Source organism: Delphinapterus leucas, chromosome 21, assembly GCF_059928025.1.
Source record: "Delphinapterus leucas isolate spDelLeu-1000000601 "Yukka" chromosome 21, BTC_Dleu_Yukka2, whole genome shotgun sequence".
Lineage (NCBI taxonomy): Eukaryota > Metazoa > Chordata > Mammalia > Artiodactyla > Monodontidae > Delphinapterus > Delphinapterus leucas.
Genome location: NC_143149.1, coordinates 14385994 through 14409766, shown reverse-complemented (window position 1 = coordinate 14409766; position 23773 = coordinate 14385994). Strand labels below are relative to the sequence as shown.

Below are 23773 nucleotides of genomic sequence, written 5' to 3'. Positions count from 1 at the left end.
AAGTGAAGTTCTTAGAGGACTTCATAAAAATATTTCAGGCCACCTGCATATCTGTTCATTTGTATCTTTTAATTAGTCACTAGAAGTACACCTAGTGGTTTTGCACCATGTTAGTAGACCATTTAAATCCATGTTATGGTCAGGTGCCAAAAGAGGAATCTAAAAATTATATGCAAACTACTACTGTTTTCCTCCCCCTGATCCCATGCCTTCCTAGTGTATGTCTTTAGACTTAGCTCTCAAGTTGTCTCCGAAGTAGTCATTTCTTTGAACGCTAGAAGTGAAAGGGATGTTACAGATTATTTTAACTCCTTTAACAAGTCTACTGCCACCTGTTTTCCACCCAAATTTTGCAGATTTTACATAGAATCAGTAAACTAAATCAAATTCAATGCATTATTGTTGCATTAAATGTTGTCTCCATGGCCTAATTTGTGGCCTAAAGGACCTGATTTAATAGCAGGAAGCCATAAGGCCAGGTGTCTTGTTTATTAATCTTTATGAGTGGGAAACTGCAGCAGGTAAGCTTTCTTTTGACCAAATTATATAGTTGATGAAGCCAAACTGTGTCTTTTTGTCTCACCTAATTGTTTAATTTGCAAGTGTTAGTTTGTCCTTAGGCACTGGTAAGGAGTTTTTGAAATGAGTGATGCAGGCAATTCATTTAACCAAGATCAGAAAGTTGCATTTTTTTCTCTCCTCAGGTCTGGGAGGAACTTTTTATTTCAAAAATGTATTCAATCAGATGAGGAATCTGTATATTTCACATAATAAAGTTTTTAAAAAAATGATCTTTTCCTTAAGTCCCAGATTTAAATATATTGCCAAAATTCTTGCTTAATTCCAAAGTTTTATTATTTATGTGGAGATAAATCTGTAATTAAATGTCTTCTATAGACCACTTAGGAAAATCGGTAATTATTTAATTCTTATCTTCGTAAAATATGCAAGCATAATGCTTCATAGTAAGCTCTGTAGTGGGGACGCTGATCTGGCATCGCCTGTAGCCACTTTGGAAGTATCTTGAGTTGGTTGATGACCTCTTTTTGAGCTGCTGGAAATTAGAGCCTTCTGCAGGGCACCCATCGGCAGTGTTGTTACTGGCCTAGTGGTTGCGCCTGGATTTTCTGTTAAGTTTACAACGATGGATGTATTGTTTTCCCATGTTATCCCTCCTTATCCCCCACCCCCTCCCACCCATCAGTCCTGCCTTCCGTTCTCCATTGCTAATCCTCATCTATCTGTCCATTCATGCACCCAACAACTGTGGATCTCCTCTGTGCCAAACACTGGGTCAGGTGCAATAAACAGTGGTGAACAAAGCAGGGTTCCTGCTCTCAAGAAGCTTACAGACCAGCAGGAGAGAAGGACAAATAAACAGTTATCTCCAGTGTGGTAAGAGAGACCCATCTGGGTCAGGGTAGTTCATCATAGCACCTCAGTGAGCTAGGTGGATATTAGGATAGGGTGAGGTCTGGGGGAAGAGTGAATCAGGAGGCAGTGATTCACGGAGAGGAAATACACGTAAAGCAAGTTGTAGAAACCCTTGGTGTTGTGGTTTGATGAATGGTGAGAAAAAAGACCTGAGCACACCATGTTATCTTTCGGAAAAGGGTTGGTTGGTTTATCATCAGTGTTTCTTTAATCCTTCTTTCACGTTTCTTATGGCTTGCCTTTTTTTCTTTGCGTAGGGAAAACAGAAAATCTATGACCTGGGCTCACCTTGGCTTATAAAGATAGAGAAGATAAATTTTATGGAGGTTAAGAAGAGAGGAAAGAAAGAAATGTTGAAGAGAAAGGTGGAAATAACGAAACTGTGTGTGATGAGTAAAGGGCAGGAAAAAATAAAATTGGCACGTTTGCGTTGTCTTTTCGAAGAGAAAGGCGGCGATGCTGCAAGTTTACAGCCTCCGCCACTAGGTGGTGTCATGGGCTCAGGACAGCTTGGTGGTTTCAAGACTGTGGGAAGGACACCTTTTTGGTTTGAAACAGAAGTAATATGGGAGATTAAATTGGGAAAGTAGGTAGAGGTCAGATTGTCAGAGATTTCTAATACAAGATTAAGAAGGACGTACTTAATCCGAAGGATAAGGGGAAACACTGAATATTTCAAACTATCGAGTGACATTACAAAGAAGTTTTGATGAGACTAATTTCATTGCAGTATGTAGGCTAAATAGTATGGGGGCAAGAAAGCAGGAATACCAAAAGGCGGTTCACATGCTGTGCCTGAACAAATACAAATATGAACCAAGTGGCAGCAGCAGAAATGGAAGAAGAACGGTTTTGAGAAATTGAGAAATAAAAAAATGTCAAGTCTAGATGACTTGAGATATGGAGGTTTGACAGTTAAGATAAAAAGTCATAGAAATCCTGAATTTCTGGAGTGTGTGTGTGTGTGTGTACAAAGAGAGAGAGAAAAAGGAGGTGGGGAAAGAATGTGTATCTGTGGAGGGTAGAAAGCTGTAAAGATTTTAGTCCAGTCTCTAGTTTTTCAAATAAAGAAATGGAATCTAAGGACTAATTAACTCCCTTGAAGTCACACAGATGATTAGTGACAAAGCCTGGGCTAGATCACAGGTTTTATGACTGCCAGCTGCTTTTTTAAATTTGATTTCTTAGATTGCAAACTTGGTGATTTGGGAAGTGGTGAAACTCTTCAAGGACGTAGGAAATCACTCTATCTTCAGTGGAATAGCTATTATTTTGCAGTGGGAAGTGGGTGAAGACACTGTATAACTTAAGTCTGAAGGTATCCCTGGGGTGGGGGAAGTTGTTCCATGGCACTTGTTGGAGGTTAGGGTGGAATGCAGGCTTCTGCGGTGATCCTTTATGATAAGGGCAGAGGGGATGATGTCTTTAAGGGTAACAATATGTGTGTGTGTGAAAAGAGTTGAAAGAAATTTGTAGTGACAAACTGGAAGGTGAAAGAGTTGGTGTAGCTTATAAAAGGGTATTGGAGAGAATCAGGAAAGTTTAGTGCTGTCCATCCTTTACACGTTCTGTATGTATCACCTCTTTGTTTTAGGCAGTTTGTGACAGTATGAAGGACACATACGGGGGAGGAGGGTGAGTAGTGTCAAATCGGAGATTGTCAGGGAGGATGAGTACTGAGAAAAAGGCATTAGTTTTGACATTAGCCTTTGACACCAGAAGAAGCTGCTTCTGTTGCCTGGGTGGATCTGAGGTCATGTGGAACAGTTGAGGGTAGAAACAACAATGTCTTTAGTGGAGGGAGTTCTAAGGAAGTCAAGGTAGCACTGAGAAACTACTCTTTGCAAACATAAGAAGGTGAGAAATAGGCTGTTGGCTTGAAGGAAGTGCAGGTTTGAATGAAAGCTGTTTTCAGTGGGAAAGAACCTGTGTGTATTTGTGGACTGCTGAAGGCAGCTGCAGCAACGGCAGTGACTGGGCATTTGAGTGTGAGGGACAATTTAGGGAAGAGCTGCAGGAAAGGCACAGTTTTATGGCATTAAGGGTGTCTTTATTTGTAGCTTGGGTGGGTCGCATCTCCTCGGAGATGTGGGAGGAAGAGAGAGGAGGGGAAGAGAACATTTTAAGGAGAGGAAGTGGGGGGAGTCTCTACCACGACTTCCACGTACCTACTATACGTGGAACGTTCACTTTCCTGATCCCGTATTTAGTGAAAGGCTGAGGTTTGTACCTAAATACAAAAGGGAGCATCATAATTTGATCCATAATAAAAACTGTACTACTTTGGGAGTGGAAGAGTGGCCAGTATTAATGACTGCCAAAACATCATTTAAATGATTTCTATTTGCAGAGAAAAATATATTAGGTGAAATGCTCTTATATCACAAGAGGGTAAACAGTCTGTTTATTGAGCTTCTCTGTGGGCAAAGTTTGCCCTGGAGTGTGGGTGAGGAGAAAGTGGTTGGCGGGATGGGTAATAACGGAGAGTGGTCATGTTTTGGAGCGCTGAAAGAGGAGAGACTAGCACAGGGATGCCTAGTCTAGCCAGAAATGTACACACAGCCCTTGTTCGTTGGTCTTGTCTTTTATGTCACAATAAAACAACAACTAGAAACAGTCCTCTTCAAACTACCCACAGGCAAGTTTTATAGGTTCATTGAGTAGGTAAATTACATACTAGAGTTTATATGGAGGCTATTTAAAAATTAGGAAGTCTGTTTAACTTAAGGGCAAGAAAACTTCCAAAAAATTATTTCGAATTGATTAAATCATGTTAATGCTGAAGCTTTTAGGTTCTGCAAAAGAATTATGTGCCCAGGAGAGGGATTTGCAGTGTGTACTGTCAGTATGAATAGCTTGAAGACTGTTCTCAGTTAAATTGGAATCAGTTGTTGATCATTTGAAGGCAGTATTTAAATTAAGTCATTGCTGGAGTAATCAGACTTACTGCAGCTCCAATCAAAGCTAACAACATACAGAGTTAGCAGAAGCAGTTAAGTGATATATACCAATCCTGAGCCTGCTGTTCAATTCTGGGTTCATAGTGCCACCCACCCCCATTTTTACTGAAAAAATGTATTAAGATGGCTTAAAGAGATTTAGTATGTACCCAGAAATAAACAAGATCTACCCATTAATTTTTCAGTGTTAAGAATGAAAGCTTTTAAAAGTACTGTCTATGGCTATTATAATTTATTAGAAAAATGCAGGGGGTTTTTCTGTTGTAAATGTCACCTGGAAGCTGTGAATTGGTTATAGCTGAGTAACAAGCAGGCTTTCTAAGACAGACACAGTACTCTTTTTTGACTCCTGTTAAGTGATTTTAGAGGTCATTAAACGTTTATTTAATATACAATATTTTTAAAAAGCAGGAGCCATTTACATTTCATATTGTCTTTTAACAACTTTGTGACAATTCTCTTTGAAAACATAGTCATCTCCCTCATGATTTAGACATCTCTAGAAAGTACTTTTAAAATGTGACGCTATTCAAGCCGAACATTAAGCTCTAAATTTCAGTAATAAGTTCAATTCTAGTGACGCTCTCACTAATGTGGATACAAAATGGGAGTATGATGAGGGAAAACACAAAATACTTGAATATTTTTGTGTATTTTTATTATCATATGTAGCATGGAGAGTCTGATACTGTTTCCCTCTTGGATAGAGAGCTGGAATGACTAATGGCGTGTGTAAGAGTTGCGACTCTAAATAATAAACATACATTTAATAGAATGTATGCATTGTGTAATGCAGTGTCCCACCTAACGCCCTGTCTCAAGCATCTGAAACGTCTGAACCTTCAGCTTTAGATCTCAATGTTTGAACTTATGCAGTTGTGTTCTCAGCACGGGGCTGTGTTCTGTTGTGTGAAGCCTGTGCGGTCACAGATTGGAACACTTTACATGAAAGTCTCGCAAATGAAGAAACATGAGCATATTAATATCTGACTTCTACCAGAAAAATGATTTTTCTCTCTTATTTATGGATTTTCAGAAATCTGTACTAAAGATATTTAAGCTTTGGACCTGAGGCCCTTTTCCCTAAAGGCTGAACTAAGTAAACATTCTTTGTTTTCACTTTGGAAAATGCACAGAAGAAATCCTGGATTACTGTAAGTTCAAGTAGTGTGATCACCTTCTAAATATCAAAGTGTAGCCTTCGGGTAAAATGGTTTCTAGAGTTTAATTTTCATAAGCGTGAGCACTAGGTAATAATGTACTTTTTTAGATGAAATGGTATTAGTACCTTTTTAGGATTTGTGTGTGTGTGTGTGTGTGTGTGTGTGTGTGGTGTGTTTCCCCTGCTTTACTGTTTGTTTTGCATAGAGTTAAGAGCCATAATTTTTCTGGCATTTTAAGGTGAAACGTGAGTTCACAGTTCTCGGGTAAATTACTGTAAGGTTAACAAGATCTCCTAGAAAGTGGAATTTTTTTCTGATCAAAAGACTTGCATTTAATAATTTAATTACAACGGCATTCTGTTAGCCAAGTTTGCAGAGTAAATTCAGGGTTTTAAGAGGTCTCAGTTATGAATGTGGTCGAAAAAGTTTATTCCAGCTGTGATGTGTCCCGTGAGAAGAACCGTGCGTGGTGGGTGAGTTGTGAAGGGTGAGCCAGGTGTTTGGGAATCCAGCTGTGAGAGAAGTGGGTGGTGGCAAAGGCTGCAGGTGCTGCTGAGGGATCCTCGAGATGCCGTGGGGAGGGAACAGCTGCAGTGGTTTGGCATGTTGAGCCTTCTCCTTGTGCCCTGGGGGTGAAGGGCGTGCCCAGGGCACCAGTGGTGGTGGGAGTAGCATGGCATCAGCCAGTATTAATGGGTCATTTTCAAGGTCTCATGTTAGGCTTCAAATGTTCAGAAAGATTGGTTTGCTTACCATTGTCATTGTCACACCACTGTTTCTTGCTTCTGCCCCAGTGGCTGCTTGGTCTCCCTTGCTGGTTCCTCTCGTCTTCTGTCTTCTAGATCTTGGGGAGTAGCACGTCTCTGTCCTTGGTTTTTGTTTCTTGTCTCTGTGCTCTCTCCGTGGGTGATCATTTAGTTCTGTGGTTTTAAATGTAGCGTCTTCCATATTCTGACAACTCTCAAGTTTCTCACTCCACGGTGAACCTTTCCTACACATCTAACTGCTTACTTGAAGTCATTACTTGGCATTTCTACCTTAACATGTCTAAAGCTTAACCCTCGATCGTACTCCCTAAAATCCGTTCCTCCCTCAGTGCAGGCTTCCCTCTCTTGTACCTGACCTCTCAGTTCTTGCTCAGCACGTGACCTGTGGAATCTTCTTTGATGCCTCTCTCTTTCTCTCCTTCCGCCTCTGCCCTCCAGTTCATCAGCTGGTCCTGATGTCACCCTTCTCCCCACCCCCACCAGGACCACTGAGGCTGAGCCACCGCAGTCTCTCACCCATGCTGTTGCAGTACCTTCTAACTGGTCTCCCTCCAGCTTTTGCCCTGGCTGCCCTCCCTTCTCTTGTCCACCCCGGTACCAGAGCAGCCCTTTCACTTTAGGTTCGAGCATGTCACTCCCCTGTTCTTGTTTTATTTGTAGGAACATCCGACGTCCTTCACCCTTCATCCATGAGGCCATACTGATGAAAACAAATGATAAAGACATTAGGAGAGAATAGACAAATCTCCCTTACAGAAGAACTCTAAACAATTTATGTAACATAACTCTCCACCCCTAAGTGTGGACTGCACGTAGCGACTTCCTTCCAAAGGGCACAGTAGGGGAAGGGGGCAGCAAGTACCCCGCTGCGGAGAAACCCGACAAGCGCTGCTTCAACCCAGTGAACAGGGTCAGCATCAGCATCGATGTGATGTGATGAAAATGGCACTTTACCCCGTTCTCTTCCTCCCCTCAACGCATAGCCCCAGTCTAATCATGTGGAAAAACATCAGACAAATTCCAGTGGAGGGACGTTCTGCAAAATACATGACCAGTACTTCTCAAAACTGTCAGGGTTATTGAAAACAAGACAAATCAGAGAAACTGTTACAGTCCAGAGGAGCCTAAGAGAACACGATGACTGAATGTAATGCGGTTGTCTTGGCTGGTATCCTGGGACGGGAAAAGGGCATTGGGACTTAGTGAATTACAGTGTATCTATATTATTTCATTAGTTGTGACAAATGTACCATAGTAAGGTGAGATGTTAACAGTAGGGGAAACTGTCTTTGTAATTTTTCTGAAACTCTAGAATAATTTTAAAATGAAAAGCTTATCTAAAAAAGGATCTCCTTTATTGCTCTCCGCTCACCCACTGTGCCAGGCCACCACGGCCTTTCTCCTTGTGGCGCCTCTAACTAGTACTTCTCTACTGGAGATGACTGAGCTTCAGGGGCCATTTGTACTGTCTGGAGACATTTTTAGTTGGGGTTGGGGGGAAGAGAGGCTGCAGGCCTTTAGTTGGGTGGAGACCAGGAATAATACTAAATGATGCCTAGGACAGCTCTCCAGGCTACGCACCCCGTCCCCCGGCCAAGAATCATCTGACCCAAGTGTCAATAGTTTTGACGTTGAGAAACTCTTTTCCTTTTTCGGGGCCTCTCTGTCCCTCCGTGTTTCTGGCTGCAGTCTCCATTTCTTTCTGCTTTATTTTTCTCCTTAGCCCTCATCATCAGCATCTGATGGACTCTTTGTTTCCTTGTCTCTCACCAGGAAATGTATCTTCCATGAGGATTTGTTAGTAGTTTGGTTCACTTTTGTATTCCCAGCATGTAGAACTGTTCCTGACATGTGGTAGGCTCTCATTAAATGGGTGATGAATGAATCAAATGACCAAAGAAGTGAATTAATGATAAAGATAACATATATATATATATATACTAAAAATTCAAATAGTAGAGAAAAATGAAAATGTGAACATTCCCCCAGCTGCCTGTCCTTCAGAAGTTACCACCATTAACAGTTTACTTCTTATCTGTCCAGAATTTTTTGGTTCATTTTTAAGCACATCCATGAACTATGCATATAATTTATCTCCCCTCCCTTTTTGCAGACATAAATGGGATCAGTTTAGTTTTTCCACTTAATGTATCTGGACATCTTTACATGTCAGTGTATAGAGTGCTGTCTTATTTTTTAAATTACTGCATAATATTTTATATGTAGAATTAAGCAAAAATATTTTAATTGCTTGCAGTAGAATCCTGGTTTAATACTTTGTTGTAAACTGGATACTAGTAACATTATGTTTCCTAAAACAGAAAGTGCTTGTGCAACATCATCTTTTCAATGCTTCTTTAAGACATTTTCTTTACATTTTATCCCTGGTTTGTAAATGCTTCAGTACCAGGATCTTTGCCTTTTAAAATAGTCTTTAACTCCATGTACCTAGCACAGTGTGTCTGCTAGCAGGTTCTTAATACCTGTAGGTTGAATTCAATCATGAATCAGAGTTTTCACTTGTTTTGATAAAATTATCGGTTTGTTACATAATCCTCAAATTTCCCTGAGTATTAAAACTGTTGACCAAATTAAGAGGTAGTTTTGGGAAAAGATTGTCTTCTTATTTTGTTTAAATCTTAAATGTTGTTCTAGAGGCCAAAAATTCTGTCTCATTTCCTGACTTTATCTGCTGAGAAGTCATGGTTGCTAAAGCACAAGTTAGGGTGCCCGACTTGGACAGGATTCAGTACCAATTAAGCTTCTCATTGCCTTCAGCGTATCAGGTTTTTTCTTTTTTTCCTTAATGAAATGATTAATGGGGCAAAGTTGGCAGTTGGCTGAGTTAAGGTACTGTAAATTAAAGTTGCCATGCTAATTTCCCTTGGCTGTTTGGCCAGCCCTTCAGTCTGCTGTTTCTCTTACCTTGGGGAGCAGTCCCATTTCCCGAAAATTCATCTGAGAGGTCCTTTGCCAGGGCTGCAGCGCTGTCCTCTTCTGACCATGCTCGGACGTTTGTGAAGCTCCGTTCGTTTATGAGGTGAATTACGTTGGCATTTAGGGGAACAGCTGCTCTGAAAGCGATTGTCCTCCCCCGCCAGGCCTCAGCCCAGTGAACTGCCTGCCTTCCCACTGGTTCAGGGTACCCCTTTCTCACATGTCCTCTTTCCGCCCACCTCACCCTTGGACCTCCCTGCAGTGCCTTCCACCTTGCTGCGTTGATTGGGCCCCTCTACGCATGTTTGCTTAGATGATTTAGCTTTGTGCGTGTGTCTTGTGTTTGGGTGATGGGTTGTTCAGTGCCCCGAAGACAGCGGACCCTCTGTGCACTGGCTGTTGGCAGCAGTGGTGATACAGCAGTGATGTTGCCAAGATTTGTGTCCCTGGTTTAGGGAGGGCAAGTTCTGTTTGACATCAAGCTCTTGCCTTTTGTAAACTGACTGTTTGGGGCTCAGTTTGTTGGTTCAGAAATGACTTCAGTATTAAACTTGGTGATATATTTATTTTAATACCTTTAAATAGTTAATACAGTGCTAAATGAGATAGTAAACCCTATATTATGTAGGGAGTCAACTTAATCATTCTTATAAAGAAATAATATAATTTCAGGATAAATTTCTAGGAGAGATTACAAGCTATCATTATGAGAGGTTATATAAAACCACTGTTGAGAGTTTTTTTGGTTGTTAGCTGTCCGAAGTGTCCCATGCTCAGGATACTGTAGTAGCATCAAGTCTGTGAGCTTTTGAGCACTTCATTTATTATATACAAGTAAATGGAAACAATGTTCACTCCCTTTTTTAGCAGTGGCTTATACTTGCCTTGAAGATTGAAGTGCAGGAATACAATGTAGTTGTTGCAGCTGGAAGACCTTCATCTGATGCTCTTTAGGATTCTTTGAGTCATTAAAATAAAAAAAATTGTTCTTAAACTTAGTAATTCTAGAAATATTAGCAATATTGATACTTATATTGGAAAACTATTGCATTTATTCATATTCTGTGTAGATGGAAAATACTTTATTAAAATGTGAGGTCTGGGCTTCCCTGGTGGCACAGTGGTTGAGAGTCCGCGTGCCGATGCAGGGGACACAGGTTCGTGCCCTGGTCCGGGAAGATCCCAGATGCCGCGGAGCGGCTGGGCCCGTGAGCCATGGCCGCTGAGCCTGCGCGTCCGGAGCCTGTGCTCTGCAACGGGAGAGGCCACAGCAGTGAGAGGCCCGCGTACCGCAAAAAAAAAAAAAAAAAAAAAAAAAAGTAAGGTCTAAAACCTTAAAAAAGTACACTTTTTGTTTGTTTTATTTCCCTGAAGCAATGATTCTTATTTTCTTCTGTTGCAGGTTCCTGGGAGTTAAGCGATGGGGAGGCATTTGGCCTCGCTTCTGCTTTTGCTCCTCCTCCAGCATTTTGGAGACAGTGATGGAAGCCAAGCACTTGAACAAACTCCTGTACAGTTCACACATTTACAGTACAATGTCACAGTGCATGAAAATTCTGCAGCGAAGACCTATGTTGGGCATCCCGTAAAGATGGGTATTTACATTACAAATCCATTGTGGGAGTTAAGGTACAAAATTGTCTCAGGAGACAATGAAAACCTATTCAAAGCTGAAGAGTACATTCTTGGAGACTTTTGCTTTCTGAGAATAAGGACCAAAGGAGGAAATACAGCTATTCTTAATAGAGAAGTGAAAGACCATTACACGTTGATAGTCAAAGCAGTTGAAAAAAATACTAATATGGAAGCACGAACAAAGGTCAGGGTACAAGTGCTGGATACAAATGACTTGAGGCCATTATTCTCACCCACCTCGTACAGTGTTTCTTTACCTGAAAACACAGCCCTGAGGACCAGTATTGCAAGAGTCAGTGCCACGGATGCAGACATAGGCACCAATGGAGAATTTTACTACAGTTTTAAAGACCGAACAGACATGTTTGCTATCCACCCCACCAGTGGCACCATAGTTTTAACTGGTAGACTTGACTACACAGAGACCAAGTTCTACGAGATGGAAATTCTTGCTGTGGACCGTGGCATGAAATTGTACGGGAGCAGTGGTATGAGCAGCATGGCTAAGCTGACAGTTCACGTAGAGCAGGCCAACGAGTGTGCTCCTGTGATAACAGCAGTGACGTTATCACCTTCGGAATTGGAGAAGGACCCAACGTATGCCATCATAACCGTGGATGACTGCGATCAGGGTGCCAATGGGGAAGTCGCTTCTTTAAGCATTGTGGCAGGAGACCTCCTTCAGCAGTTTAGAACAGTGAGGACCTCTCCAGGGAGCAAAGAGTATAAACTCAAAGCAGTCGGTGACATTGATTGGGACAGTCATCCTTTCGGCTACAACCTGACACTACAGGCGAAAGATAAAGGAAGTCCTCCCCAGTTCTCTTCTGTAAAAGTAATTCAGGTGACTTCACCACGGTTCAAAGCTGGGCCAGTCAAGTTTGAAAAGGAGGTTTACAGAGCAGAAATAAGTGAATTTGCTCCTCCCAGCACACCCGTGGTCATGGTGCAAGCCACACCTAGCTATTCTCATTTGAAGTATGTTTTTAAAAGTACACCTGGAAAAGCTAAATTCAGTTTAAATCACAACACTGGTCTCATTTCCATTTTAGAACCAATTAAAAGACAGCAAGCCTCCCATTTTGAACTTGAAGTAACAACAAGTGACAGAAAAGCCTCGACCAGAGTCTTGGTTAAAGTCTTGAGTGCAAATAGCCATCCCCCTGAATTTACCCAGACAGCCTACAAAGCATCTTTTGACGAGAACGTGCCCATTGGTACTACGGTGATGAGTGTGAGTGCTATAGACCCTGATGAGGGTGAGAACGGGTATGTGACTTACAGCATTGCAAATTTGAATCACGTGCCGTTTGTGATTAACCATTTCACCGGTGCTGTGAGTACTTCAGAGAACTTGGACTATGAGCTGATGCCACGGGTTTATACTCTAAGGATTCGGGCATCAGACTGGGGCTTGCCATACCGCCGGGAGGTTGAAATCCTTGCTACCCTCACTCTCAATAACTTGAATGACAACACACCCCTGTTTGAGAAGATAAACTGTGAAGGAACAATTCCCAGGGACCTAGGTGTAGGGGAGCAGATAACCACTGTTTCTGCCATTGACGCGGATGAACTGCAGTTGGTGCGGTATCAGACTGAAGCTGGGAATGAACTGGATTTGTTCAGCTTAAACCCCAGCTCCGGGGTATTGTCATTAAAGCAGTCGCTCATGAATGGTTTAGGAGCAAAGGTGTCATTTCACAGTCTGAGAATTACAGCTACAGATGGAGAGAATTTTGCCACACCATTATATATCAACATAACTGTGGCTGCCCTTCGCAAGCCAGTAAACTTGCACTGCGAGGAGACTGGTGTGGCCAGGATGCTGGCAGAGAAACTCCTGCAGGCCAATAAGTTACACAGTCAGGGAGAGGTTGAGGATGTCTTCTTTGATTCTCACTCTGTCAATGCTCACACACCACAGTTTAGAAGTACTCTTCCAGCTGGTATTGAGGTGAAGGAAAATCATCCTGTGGGTTGCAGCATAATTTTCATGAATGCTACTGACCTGGACACTGGCTTCAACGGAAAACTGGTCTATGCTATTTCTGGAGGAAATGAGGATAGTTGCTTCATTATTGACATGGAAACAGGAATGCTCAAAATTTTATCTCCGCTTGACCGTGAAACAACAGACAGATATACCCTGAATGTTACGGTGTCTGACCTTGGTCTGCCACAGAAGGCTGCTTGGCGTCTTCTGGAGATCAGAGTTCTGGATGCCAATGATAACCCACCTGAGTTTTTACAGGAGAACTATTTCGTTGAAGTGAGTGAAGACAAAGAGATAAATAGTGAAATCATCCAGGTTGAAGCCACAGATAAAGATCTGGGGCCCAATGGACATGTGACATACTCTATTCTTACAGACACAGATAAATTTTCAATTGACAGCACGACTGGAGTGGTTAAAATCGTGAACCCCTTGGATCGTGAAGAACAGCACGTGCATTACGTAAAGATTGAAGCCAGGGATCAAGCCAGAGAAGAACCGCAGCTGCTTTCCATGGTGCTTCTGAAGGTATCATTAGAGGATGTTAATGACAACCCACCCAAGTTTATTCCCCCTAATTACCGTGTGAAAGTTCGAGAGGACCTTCCAGAAGGAACCATAATCATGTGGTTAGAGACCTATGATCCTGATTTAAGTCAGTCTAGTCAGGTGAGATACAGTCTTATGGACCACGGAGAAGGAAACTTTGATGTGGATAAGCTCAGTGGAGCAGTTAGAATCGTACAGCAGTTGGACTTTGAGAAGAAGCAAGTGTATAATCTCACTGTGAGGGCCAAAGACAAAGGGAAGCCCATTTCTCTGTCTTCCACTTGCTACATTGAAGTTGAAGTCATCGATGTGAATGAGAACTTACACCCACCAGTGTTTCCTAGCTTTGTGGAAAAGGGTGTAGTGAAAGAAAATGTCCCTGTCGGTTCATCAGTGATGAAGGTATCAGCTCATGATGAGGACACAGGAAGAGATGGGGAGACCCACTATTCCATTCGAGATGGTTCTGGTGTTGGTGTTTTCAAAATAGATGAAGAAACAGGTAGGCGTGTTTTTATTACTGTGGTTTGCTCTTCCCTTTCATTTTTTTCTAATGAAAAAATGTGCTGGCTCCTTCACAATTCCCCGTTGGCTTCTGGTAGGGCGTAGTGCATGTCCATACTTTTTGTCCTGTTGCACATGTCTTTGTATAGTAAGCCATGAGGATGGAACTAGAGGAACCTGAATGAGTTGGCATAAAATGAGTAGGAAAAAAATCAGAAAAATTGAAATCATTACCACTGATAATATACAGGTTTGTTCTGTATATTATCAGAAGCATCCTTATGGTTTTGCTGTAACTTTGAGAGGCCCTTCCAGAGTTTTTCCAGCTAGTAAGGTTGCAGACTTAGAAGACTACTCCACTACCTAGCATGCTATTCAGACATTCGTGCACACCTGCAAATTAGGCAGTGCACAGAGAGAAGACTGTTCTAAAACTTCATGCTGTGATCTGCTTGACTTAGTACCTTCTTGGGGTTTTGTTTGAAAGGCAGATGTAGGCTGTAGAATGTCAAACTGAGGGGACCTGGCTTTGAATTGTGGCTTTTTCAGGTGTTAATTTGGTGGTCTGGACAAGTTGATTACCTTTTTAAAACTGACTTTCTCCATCTTTAAGATGGGGACACTCAAAATTACTGTAAGATTTATGTGGGCATAAAGTGAAATAACATGTGTTAGAGTCTATTTAATGTCTCTTGGAAATGGTAACAATGCTCTGTTACGATATTCTTTCCCCTAGAATAAGGTCCTAAAAACCAGAACATCCAGGATAGCCAATTTATGCTAGAGTGTGTATTTTTTTTTTTTTACATTTTGTACATATCTCAAATTTAGCTGCCTTTCACAGAGTTTATAGTTATATATCAGTCTCCTTTGATGGGGCATGAGCTGTGGTATTAGTTTGCTGGGGCAGCTGTAACAAAGGTCTGCCACAGACTGGGTGGCTTAAACAAGAGAAATTTATTTTCTCCCAATTCTGGAGGTTAGAAGTCAAAGATCAAGGCAGAGTAGGTTTCTTCTGAGTCCTCTCTCCTTGGCTTGTAGTTGGCCATCTTCCCCCTGTGACATCACATGATCTTCCCTCTGTGTGTTTGTGTCCTCATCTCTTCTTGTAAGGATACCAGTCATAGGGGACCACTCCCTAATGACCTCATTTTAACTGCTTTATCTCTTTTAAGGCCCTGTCTCCAAGTACGGTCATGTTTTGAGGTACTGGGAATTTAGAACTTCAGCACATGAATCTTGGGGGACACAGTTCAGCCCAGAACCACCTTTAAGGATGGGCTTTTAGCTCATGTATTTTCTGTCCTCAGCACCTAGCAAAAAGTGCCTGGCGCGTAGAAGCTGCTCATTAAATGGTTAAAGACTGAATGAGTAAATTAATGATTATTTTCGCTTTGAATGTTCTGCTTTCTGAGAATGCTAGTGGAAATAGAAGGAAACTGGGTAATCACAGCAGTAATCAGCCATAGGTGGGGTTTAGTTTGTTTATTAATCTCATTGATGTTTCCTTTATGAATATGTGCGTTCTAAAAGGGGTATTTTTCTAATTACATTAAACCTTTAAGTTTTTATTCAGTAATAACCACAAATAAGTTCTTCAGTCAATACTCCCATATCTAATAGGTGTATAGCACATGAAAAATAATTATTGTCCTGGAAATAAGCGATTTTAGAGACTACAATTTTTAATGTGTTTTTGTTTATTCAGGGGGTTCTTTTTCTAGTGAATTATATACCACTAGCATGTGTACAGATCTGCAGATTACATGCTACTCATCTGAAATACCTGTAATGGTCCAATTCAAGAGAAAATAGCATCACCAGCAGCAGTTAGTAATCACCCATCTGAAGAGTAGAATGGATCTTTTTTCTTTTCATACTCTCTGATATGAATTAGTTTTCAGGTACAATGGCAACATAAAAAAATACCCAGGATTTAGTAACTGAAGCTGAAACTATGAAGTGTTTTTGTGAATTTCATAAGGACAATTTTTCCTATTTTTTTCTTTTCCAAGGTGGGCTTTGAAAGCCTGTGAAGAGAACTGTTGGAAGTTAAAGTTCAGACAGAAAATAGAAACAAAATCTTAATTTACATTTCGTTGATGTCTTAAATTATATGAGCACAGCCTTTTGGATTTTTTTCTTTCAAGTGAGAAGAGTATTTTTATTGTTGCTTTTTAAAGACCTATTTAGAAACTAATATTTTTCGTCTGTAAATTTAAGAGACTGGGATATTCTTACTATCAAGGGAGGTGGGGTAACCAACCAACTGAACAACGCAGTATTTATTCTGAAATATATAATTTATAGTAGTTTTCAAGCTGAACGGCAGTGCCAGACTTTTCCAGTGGTAACTTAGTGAGAGGGCAGGGGATGAGTTGGGATTATGGGCAGTGGGGTAGGAACTGTTATGCATTGGTATAAAGATTGAGATTTAAAGGTGAGAGAAAAATTGGCAATTTCTAGGTGTCATCTATTGCGCAGTCCTTGCTTTACAGAGGAAAATACATAGCACGCAGCACATTTATGTTTGTGTGCTTTTTGAAATTGAATAAAGGTGATGTAATAATATTTATACATTGCAAGATATTTTCTTTTTGGCAGTAGAATTATCAGCCCAAGTTATTTTCCAGAGACCCCTGGCAAGGCACTTGGTATCATAGTATAGAATTCTTTCATGAAAAGTCAGTATGTTTGTGCAGCAGAAATACTAAAATTAGATGTGTTAATTTTTCATGTGGGGTTTGTCTCGCTGATTTTGAAGGCAGGTGGGAAGTGTGGAGAGGTTCCTGTCAGATGAAGAAACGTAGGGGCAGTTCAGGGACACCATTGGGCACCCCGTAGGACACAGCAGTAAAACTCCGGTGTGAATTGGAGTTGGCCTGGCCCAGTTTGGGTTCATTAGCACCTTTCAAGAACTTCAGTCTCTGCTCCTTGCCCGTTTCTGCTGAGCCTCCTTTCTCCTCTAGGGATACGTTTCGTATGGGGTTGATGTCTGTGGGCCTGTACAGAGCTGCTGTGGGTGTGGAGCCCACGAACCTGCCCATCTCATGGTCTGTTTGCTTTCTGCCTTTGACTTAACTTTAAATTCTGTAGTGTTGGTTGAATAATATAACCGAGTTTTTGTGGTGTTTTACCTATTTCAACATTGTCACATACGCATATCATTTGTATGCTTCTCATAGAACAGAGGATATATTCAGCTATCTGAATTTAGTTATTATTTTTAAGATCCTCCTTTTTCTTTAAAAAAAAAAAAAAGCCTACTTAAATTTGAAAACATCCCCTGACAAGTTGTTTTCTTTGGAAATGGAAATTCTATGGACTACCTAAAATATGTAGTTGGAGGAACAGCCCTGTCAACTGAATTTTGTGCATCTTTTGCTAATTGGCTTTGCAGGGAGGCAACACGTACTTGCAGTATGGGGGTGACAGTCATTTGACTCATCAGATAATCTCTCACTGTGTCATATGCTTTTCCTGGAGAGGCTGCTAGCTGTTAGTTAACTGTTCTGATAAATCCAAGCCCACACGATTGCTTGTCCATTTGAGGTTTGGAAAGGTTGAGTGTTAGGTGAAACACTATTTAGAAAGTCAGTCTTGTTAGAGAGCCAATCTCCAGTGCTCTAATTAAGATTCTTCCCTTTTTGTCTCCTTAAAATCTACAGTGAGGGTTGTAAAGCAGGTTTAACAGAAATGTTAGTGGAATACGTATCTTGGAAGCATGTGTAATTTCACATTTAGGTTTTTATTTTCCTGACTTTATACTTCTCAGCGTTCACCCCATTCTCACTTCCAATACATTCCTGGTTGCCTTGTTGTAGGCTTCAGAGTTGAGCAGCGTAGAATCTTGGGGCTTCCTCCTGGAGATCTGTGGAATAAATTCAGCTTAGTGTTCTTGGCTGATGAGGACCCATCCAAGTTAATTATTACTTGAGCACCAAGTAAAACGTTGCGGGTTTTTGCTAATTTTTAAAACTAAGGATAATTTTTAAAACTAGCAAAATGTTGGGCTTCCCTGGTGGCGCAGTGGTTGAGAGTCTGCCTGCCGATGCAGGGGACATGGGTTCGTGCCCCGGTCCGGGAAGATCCCACATGCCGCGGAGCCTGTGCTCCACAACGGGATAGGCCACGACAGTGAGAGGCCCGCGTACCGCAAAAAAAAAAAAAAAAAAAACCCAGCAAAATGCTTGGCCAAAAGTTTCTTTTCATTTGTTAATAGGACCTGGTATTGAAGCAGTGTTTATTAGTTGAGCTCTGTTGCACCCATGTCTGTATTGTAACAGGATGTCTTTTAGGTATGTTTTCCCTTCTGCGTGGAGTACTTTGGTTCAGTTTGGCTGTTGTAGTGTAGTGCAGCCAAGCTGGAGTGTTTTCCCCTTGTGACTCTACATATTCGGGGAGACCAAGTATTAAACTAAGATAAAAGCAAATTTCTGAACTTATTAGTGCTGTGTTACTCTTAGACTCCCAATCCTGCTTTCAGGATTGAAATTTACATTTTGATGAAAAGACTTGGAATGAATTAATATGGAAGTACAGCTGTTGCAACAAGATAAATCACTGTTCATGAAATATGGGAGGCAGAATAAGGACTACATTTTTCTTGAGAGAACCTGGCTACATTCTCATTACAGGGGAGCGTTATTGCACCATTCCTGGATCACCCGTTTGGAGACTGGCTCCTGGCATGCCTTACGGGATGCAGGAGGAATGAGTCTGTGTAATGGGAACAGAAGGGAATTCCAGTCCAGACTAACCTTATTGTTGACTTCAGTGAGAGGGAAAATGTTTCTGGGGATTCTGTCTGGTTTGGCAGAACTCTGAGTATTTAATTATTATTTTAGTTATTCACTCAAGTTTAAAAAACCTTTTCCCAAGTAGGATATTCTGCATACAGCCAGGGACCTGTGTTTTTTCCTAGGGCCACTTCTCTCATGACAGAAACTAGAATGTAGAGAAAGGCTCTTAATGGGCTCAAGCATCATGACCCAAAAGTCTGTAAGAGTGGCTGAGAGCTGGGTGGCCGCTAGAAGTGTGGTGGGACCAGGAGCTGGGTCTAGAATTCCGGGCAGCAGGAACTTAAATAGATACTGGTGGGAGGCCCGTTAGGGAGTGAAGAAATTTGCTGATGAAAGAGCTTTTGTGTTGCCATCTCCTCCCTTAAGTGGCCACAGCTGCTGTCCTGTTCTTTCTTTTTGTTCTCCTCCTCAGAAAGTTGAAGAGAAAAGAAACTGATTTCCTAGCCAACAGTGAGATTGAAAAATCGGGCTTTGGCAGAAATTATGTGATGATAGTGTGCTCTTGCTGTGTCTGGAAGTAAAGAATCTGTGAATCTGAGTCAGGGCAGGGAGGGCGTGGTAATAATCCCACTGGGGAAGGGACCCTCCTTTGAAGCAGGAGTATTTTAAGGTGAAAATAGGATCTTATTAGAAATCCTAAGGAAATTCCATTTTGTTTTAAGAGGAAACAGAGGATCAGCTTTTCTTTAGTTATTTGTATGATATTTAACGAGTTGATGCTTAAAGTACCGAGTGAGTGTGGCTGGAAGAGGGGTGGGGATATAAAGCCCTGTGATTCCAGGTGGTGTTACGTTGTTTAGCAGCATGTGGTGGAGGAAGGCGTGCAGTGCCCTGATACAATCCTAAATGATGTGTGAGGGCCAGAACCTGGGGGGGATGCGGTGGAAACAACTTGAAGTATGCTCTCTGGCTGCATGCTTTCGGCGATAATGACAGTAACGATGAGGGGCGTCATTGTAATAACAAACCACAGAGACTTGTTGAGTGTCACAACCAGTGCTGTTCTAAGCACTCTATATGTATTAGTTTATTTAATCCTCACAAGCACCAGATAGTTACTGTTGTCCCTATGTTACCGATGAGGAAATGTTCACAGGTTAAATAAGTTGCCTAAAACCACTTGAGTACTAAGTGGCAGAACTAGGGAGCGTGTGCATGCAAACACTGCATGGGACTGCCTCTTACTCAAGAGTGAGTGGTCTTGAGATGCCCCAAGGGAGCCCATTTAAAGTTGAGTGGGATTCTGGGCTGAATGGGGGTGGACTGGGCTGGGCTGGGCTGGACCCTTCAATCCTAAATTTGAGGCTTGGTCTTGAAGGAGTATTGACTCCAAGAATCTTCCTCCTTCATTTTTTCCTCAGAACGATGTATTGCTCTTCGGCACATTTAGTAGAACAGGATTTTAGCGTTACAGAGTGGTAGCATTTAAACAATTTAAGATTATTGCACTGAACTGATTAGTAGCAGGTGAATCATGTTGAGTAATATCGTGAGCTTCCATGTCTAGTGGAGATGGACGGGTGTCTCACCTGTGTTTTCAGTTGTGAAAGTATGACCTTCTCATGAATAAAAATGCTGCCTGTGTGAACTGTACTGGATGTTAGTTGAAGCCTCTTTTCATGGAAACCTTGTTTTAGGTGGTTGTTAGGGTCCTGGCTAACCTTTGAAACCAGTTTAATGCACATAGTAGCTGAATCTGGCTTAACCCGCACTTCTTTGCATGGAGCTCCTCATAGTTGTTGTCTTGCATTGTCGTCCTCGATGCCTTGGCCTCAGCCATTGTCCTTGCCACCATGTGGTGTGTGGCATGAAAGCCTTAGTGAACCTGTTCTGCTTCTCAACCCTCTTGGCAGGGAACCATCTTTATGTTCTAAGAGTGTTGAAGAGTTGAGTGTTCATACCTTGATGAGAGGCATATGTGTATAGAGATTTAATACCCCATTAACCTCTAGTCTGTTCTTTCTGTATTGCCTGCCTTGCCCAATTATGAAAATTGAGTAGATCTTAAACTTTAGCTGTTTGTCCATGTAGGATTTTTTTCTTAACCATTTAGTTCCTGTTGTTTTGACTCTGGATTGTTTTAGTTCATAAGTCTGGGTTTGTCAAGTATTTATTATCTGTTAGTTTGTATTTTGTGTACTCCTTTATTTGCAGCTACCTTCATGGTACGTAGTTTTTAAAAAACCAAACCATGTTGCTGTAAATAGTGCATTCTCACCGTACAGGACACAATGCCACAAAGCACGGTCTTTCATGTCTTCGTTCGTTACTGGGAATAAATGGACTTGGAAAGATTGCTGTTTAAGGGCACATGGCTAAACGTGTTGAATTGGCAGTTATCCAGTTTAACGGCAGTGATAAAAGTCAAAACCATTCACATATATACTTCAAGGGCCAGTCTTATCAACTAACTTGCCTTGGCAATTGAAGTACTCTTTCTCCCCTCAGAATATCTGCTGTCATATTGAACCTGTTTCATTGCTAGGCCTCCAAGTAGCTGAGTAAACTGACCTGTTGAAAGAGAATCTTTAGACGTGTCTATTTATTTTATGCTGGAGAAAGTCTACCAAATATGGTCTTTTTAATTTAGCCCAGTTGATTTTTTCTTTTTTTTTTGTTAAAAGTTACCCAGCTATTTCTGTAGTTTCTTAAGACTTCTTTCTAATTTGTGCTGGTTTAGCCATATTGTGCGCTTATCTTACTTTCTTCATATTTATCACCATCAGTATATAATTATAGTTAACATTTATTGAATGCTTACTGTGTACTAACCCTATTCTAAGCTCTTTTATTGTCTCATTAGATCATCACAGTAATTCTTGAGTAGAATTAGATGGTAATATACTCTGTTCATTGAATTTTGAAATATTTGTATACATATATATTTTAATATTTATTTACTTGGCTGCATGGGCTCTTCATTGCAGTGCGCGGGCTTAGTTGCCCCGCAGCATGTGGGATCTTAGTTCCCCTGGTCGGGGAACCTGCGTCCCCTGGAGCTAAGGCGGAGTCTTAACTAGTGCACCACCAGGGAAGTCCCCATACATACATATTTTTAAATTAAGTAGTGTCATAGGAATTGATGTGGTTTAAGGTGTGACCCGCTGAGGGTGTTCTGGTAATACAGAGATGGTTCTTAAGCAGGGGCGTTCCATCTCCACGGACTCTTCCTTAAAGCTTTTAGTGTCCCTATTACATGAAGTCCCAGCTCTTCAGCATAGCCTGTGATGCCCTAGTAAACTTGCCTCCCTTTTCCAATGTCCTTTGCCTGTGCTGCCCTCATCAGCTCCTGTTCATCCAGGTGCTTTAGCCAGATGGGGCCAGTCCCTTCCCTGTCACCCTCTCACGCCTCTGGGTCCCATTATTTCCTATCTCCCTGCCTTTGGGTAACACACTGACCACTTGATCGGCTCTTACTTTCTCTAACTCTGCTTTAATAAATCTTTCTTGACAAGCTTTCTCCTTCATATGGAGCTAATTCTTTTCTTGTATGTATTTTTTTTTCACTTCAAGTATCACTCTAGTGTAATTGTTTATTTACAGTCCTTTTCTCAACTGTCAGCTCCTTGTGTGGGTAGATTCTAAATCTTTTACTACTGGGTTCATGTAATAGGCACTCTGTAAATATTTGTTAAGTTGGCCTAATGAGCCAGTGTTGCCTCTTCTGAGAAGCCTTTCCTGAGACCAGGTCATTAGCCTGCTTCTCTTTGTTCCCCTTTCTGTATATGTCTGATTCAGAGTCTTTTGGTTTATTGGTCTTTTTCATGTGTGTCTCCCAGAACTCAAGGACAGAGTACAGTCTTGCTTATTTTTCTGCCCGCTCCTAAGCACAGTGGCTGACATAGCACTGCATAGCCTTTGTTCCACAAACAGATTGCAACGTATAATAATGGTAGTCATGAAAGGGGTGTCAGGCCTTTCTTCTACTGCCCTCCCAGATACCTGTATCCAGATCTTCAAAACAGTGGTTCTTCATGTTTTCAGAACCGCAGAAACTTTTGAGAATCTGTTGAAAGCTGTATATTCTCTCTTCAGAGGTTCAGCAGTTTGGTTACAATACCAGGGGCTCATGAAATGCTAACTCTGTTCATGGACCCTCAGTGTCCTTGGACCCCTGGTTTTAAGTCCCTCTGTTCTAGAGGTTTCAGGGTGGCCAATCCTCACAAGCTCTCATAAGGGAGGACCAGAGGGCAAGGAGAACAGTGATAACGATGGTGACAGTGGTTGATGACAGGCATTTTTATAATGCTCCACAGCCTGCAAGTATTTCTACATACATTACATGGCACTTAGTCTAATATGTGCTTATACAGTGGGTTTTATTTCTACTTTATAAATGAAGAAGGTAAACCTTTACAATGGACAAATAGAAGTCACTTTTCTATATATTTGTATATGGGGGAAAAATGCACAGATTCAAGAGAATCTGTCATCCAAGGCTATTTCCAAGTGAAGTAATAACCTATAATTCTTTGCAAACCTGTATCTTCAGATAAACCCGTCTCCCCATTAAGGTGTACAAGACAAACAATTATAATAAAATAATAAAAAATATATCCGTTTTTAAGGTAGGCAGCTGTCTGGGCCAGGATTTGATCTTTAGTATTGCCAGCTTATCGTGGAAATCCTCCATAGCTCAAACTACTAGTATGCCTTTATTAAGGTAAAATAATGTGAGATAACGCAGACTTCTAATATTGAACTTAACTTTCTTGACAGACTGGATTTTTATTTAAATGGTCTTAAAAATCAGAGCATTTGGGATTTAATATACTGTTTTAGTTCTGTAAATAGTCCCTTGTTCAGTACAAAAGAAAAAATTTGATGAGTAATGCTTATTTTTAAGGCTACTGTTTATTATAAAAGGAGCATTAAATAATTTTATAGTGAAAGATGAAATTAATCTGTATGTGGCAACATTTTCTGATCTGTGATTTACAGGTATTGATATTCATATCAGTTGCAGTCCGTATGTTATGTCAGTTTTTGTAAACAGTGATTTTGGACTCTTTCGTGAAATAATATG

The 23773-nt window shown here is 41.2% G+C and overlaps 1 protein-coding gene across 4 annotated transcripts in view; it reads left to right on the top strand.

Annotated features, from left to right (window-relative positions):
• Positions 1-23773, top strand: part of FAT1 (FAT atypical cadherin 1) — a 122023-nt gene that overhangs the window by 4940 nt on the left and 93310 nt on the right. For all 4 annotated transcript variants that reach the window (XM_022571047.3, XM_089903664.1, XM_022571048.3 and 1 more), the window contains exon 2: positions 10664-13943. In XM_022571047.3, the coding sequence (XP_022426755.2) occupies positions 10682-13943 (3262 nt within the window). In that variant the 5' untranslated portion in view covers positions 10664-10681. The remainder of the gene's footprint in view (positions 1-10663; positions 13944-23773) is intronic.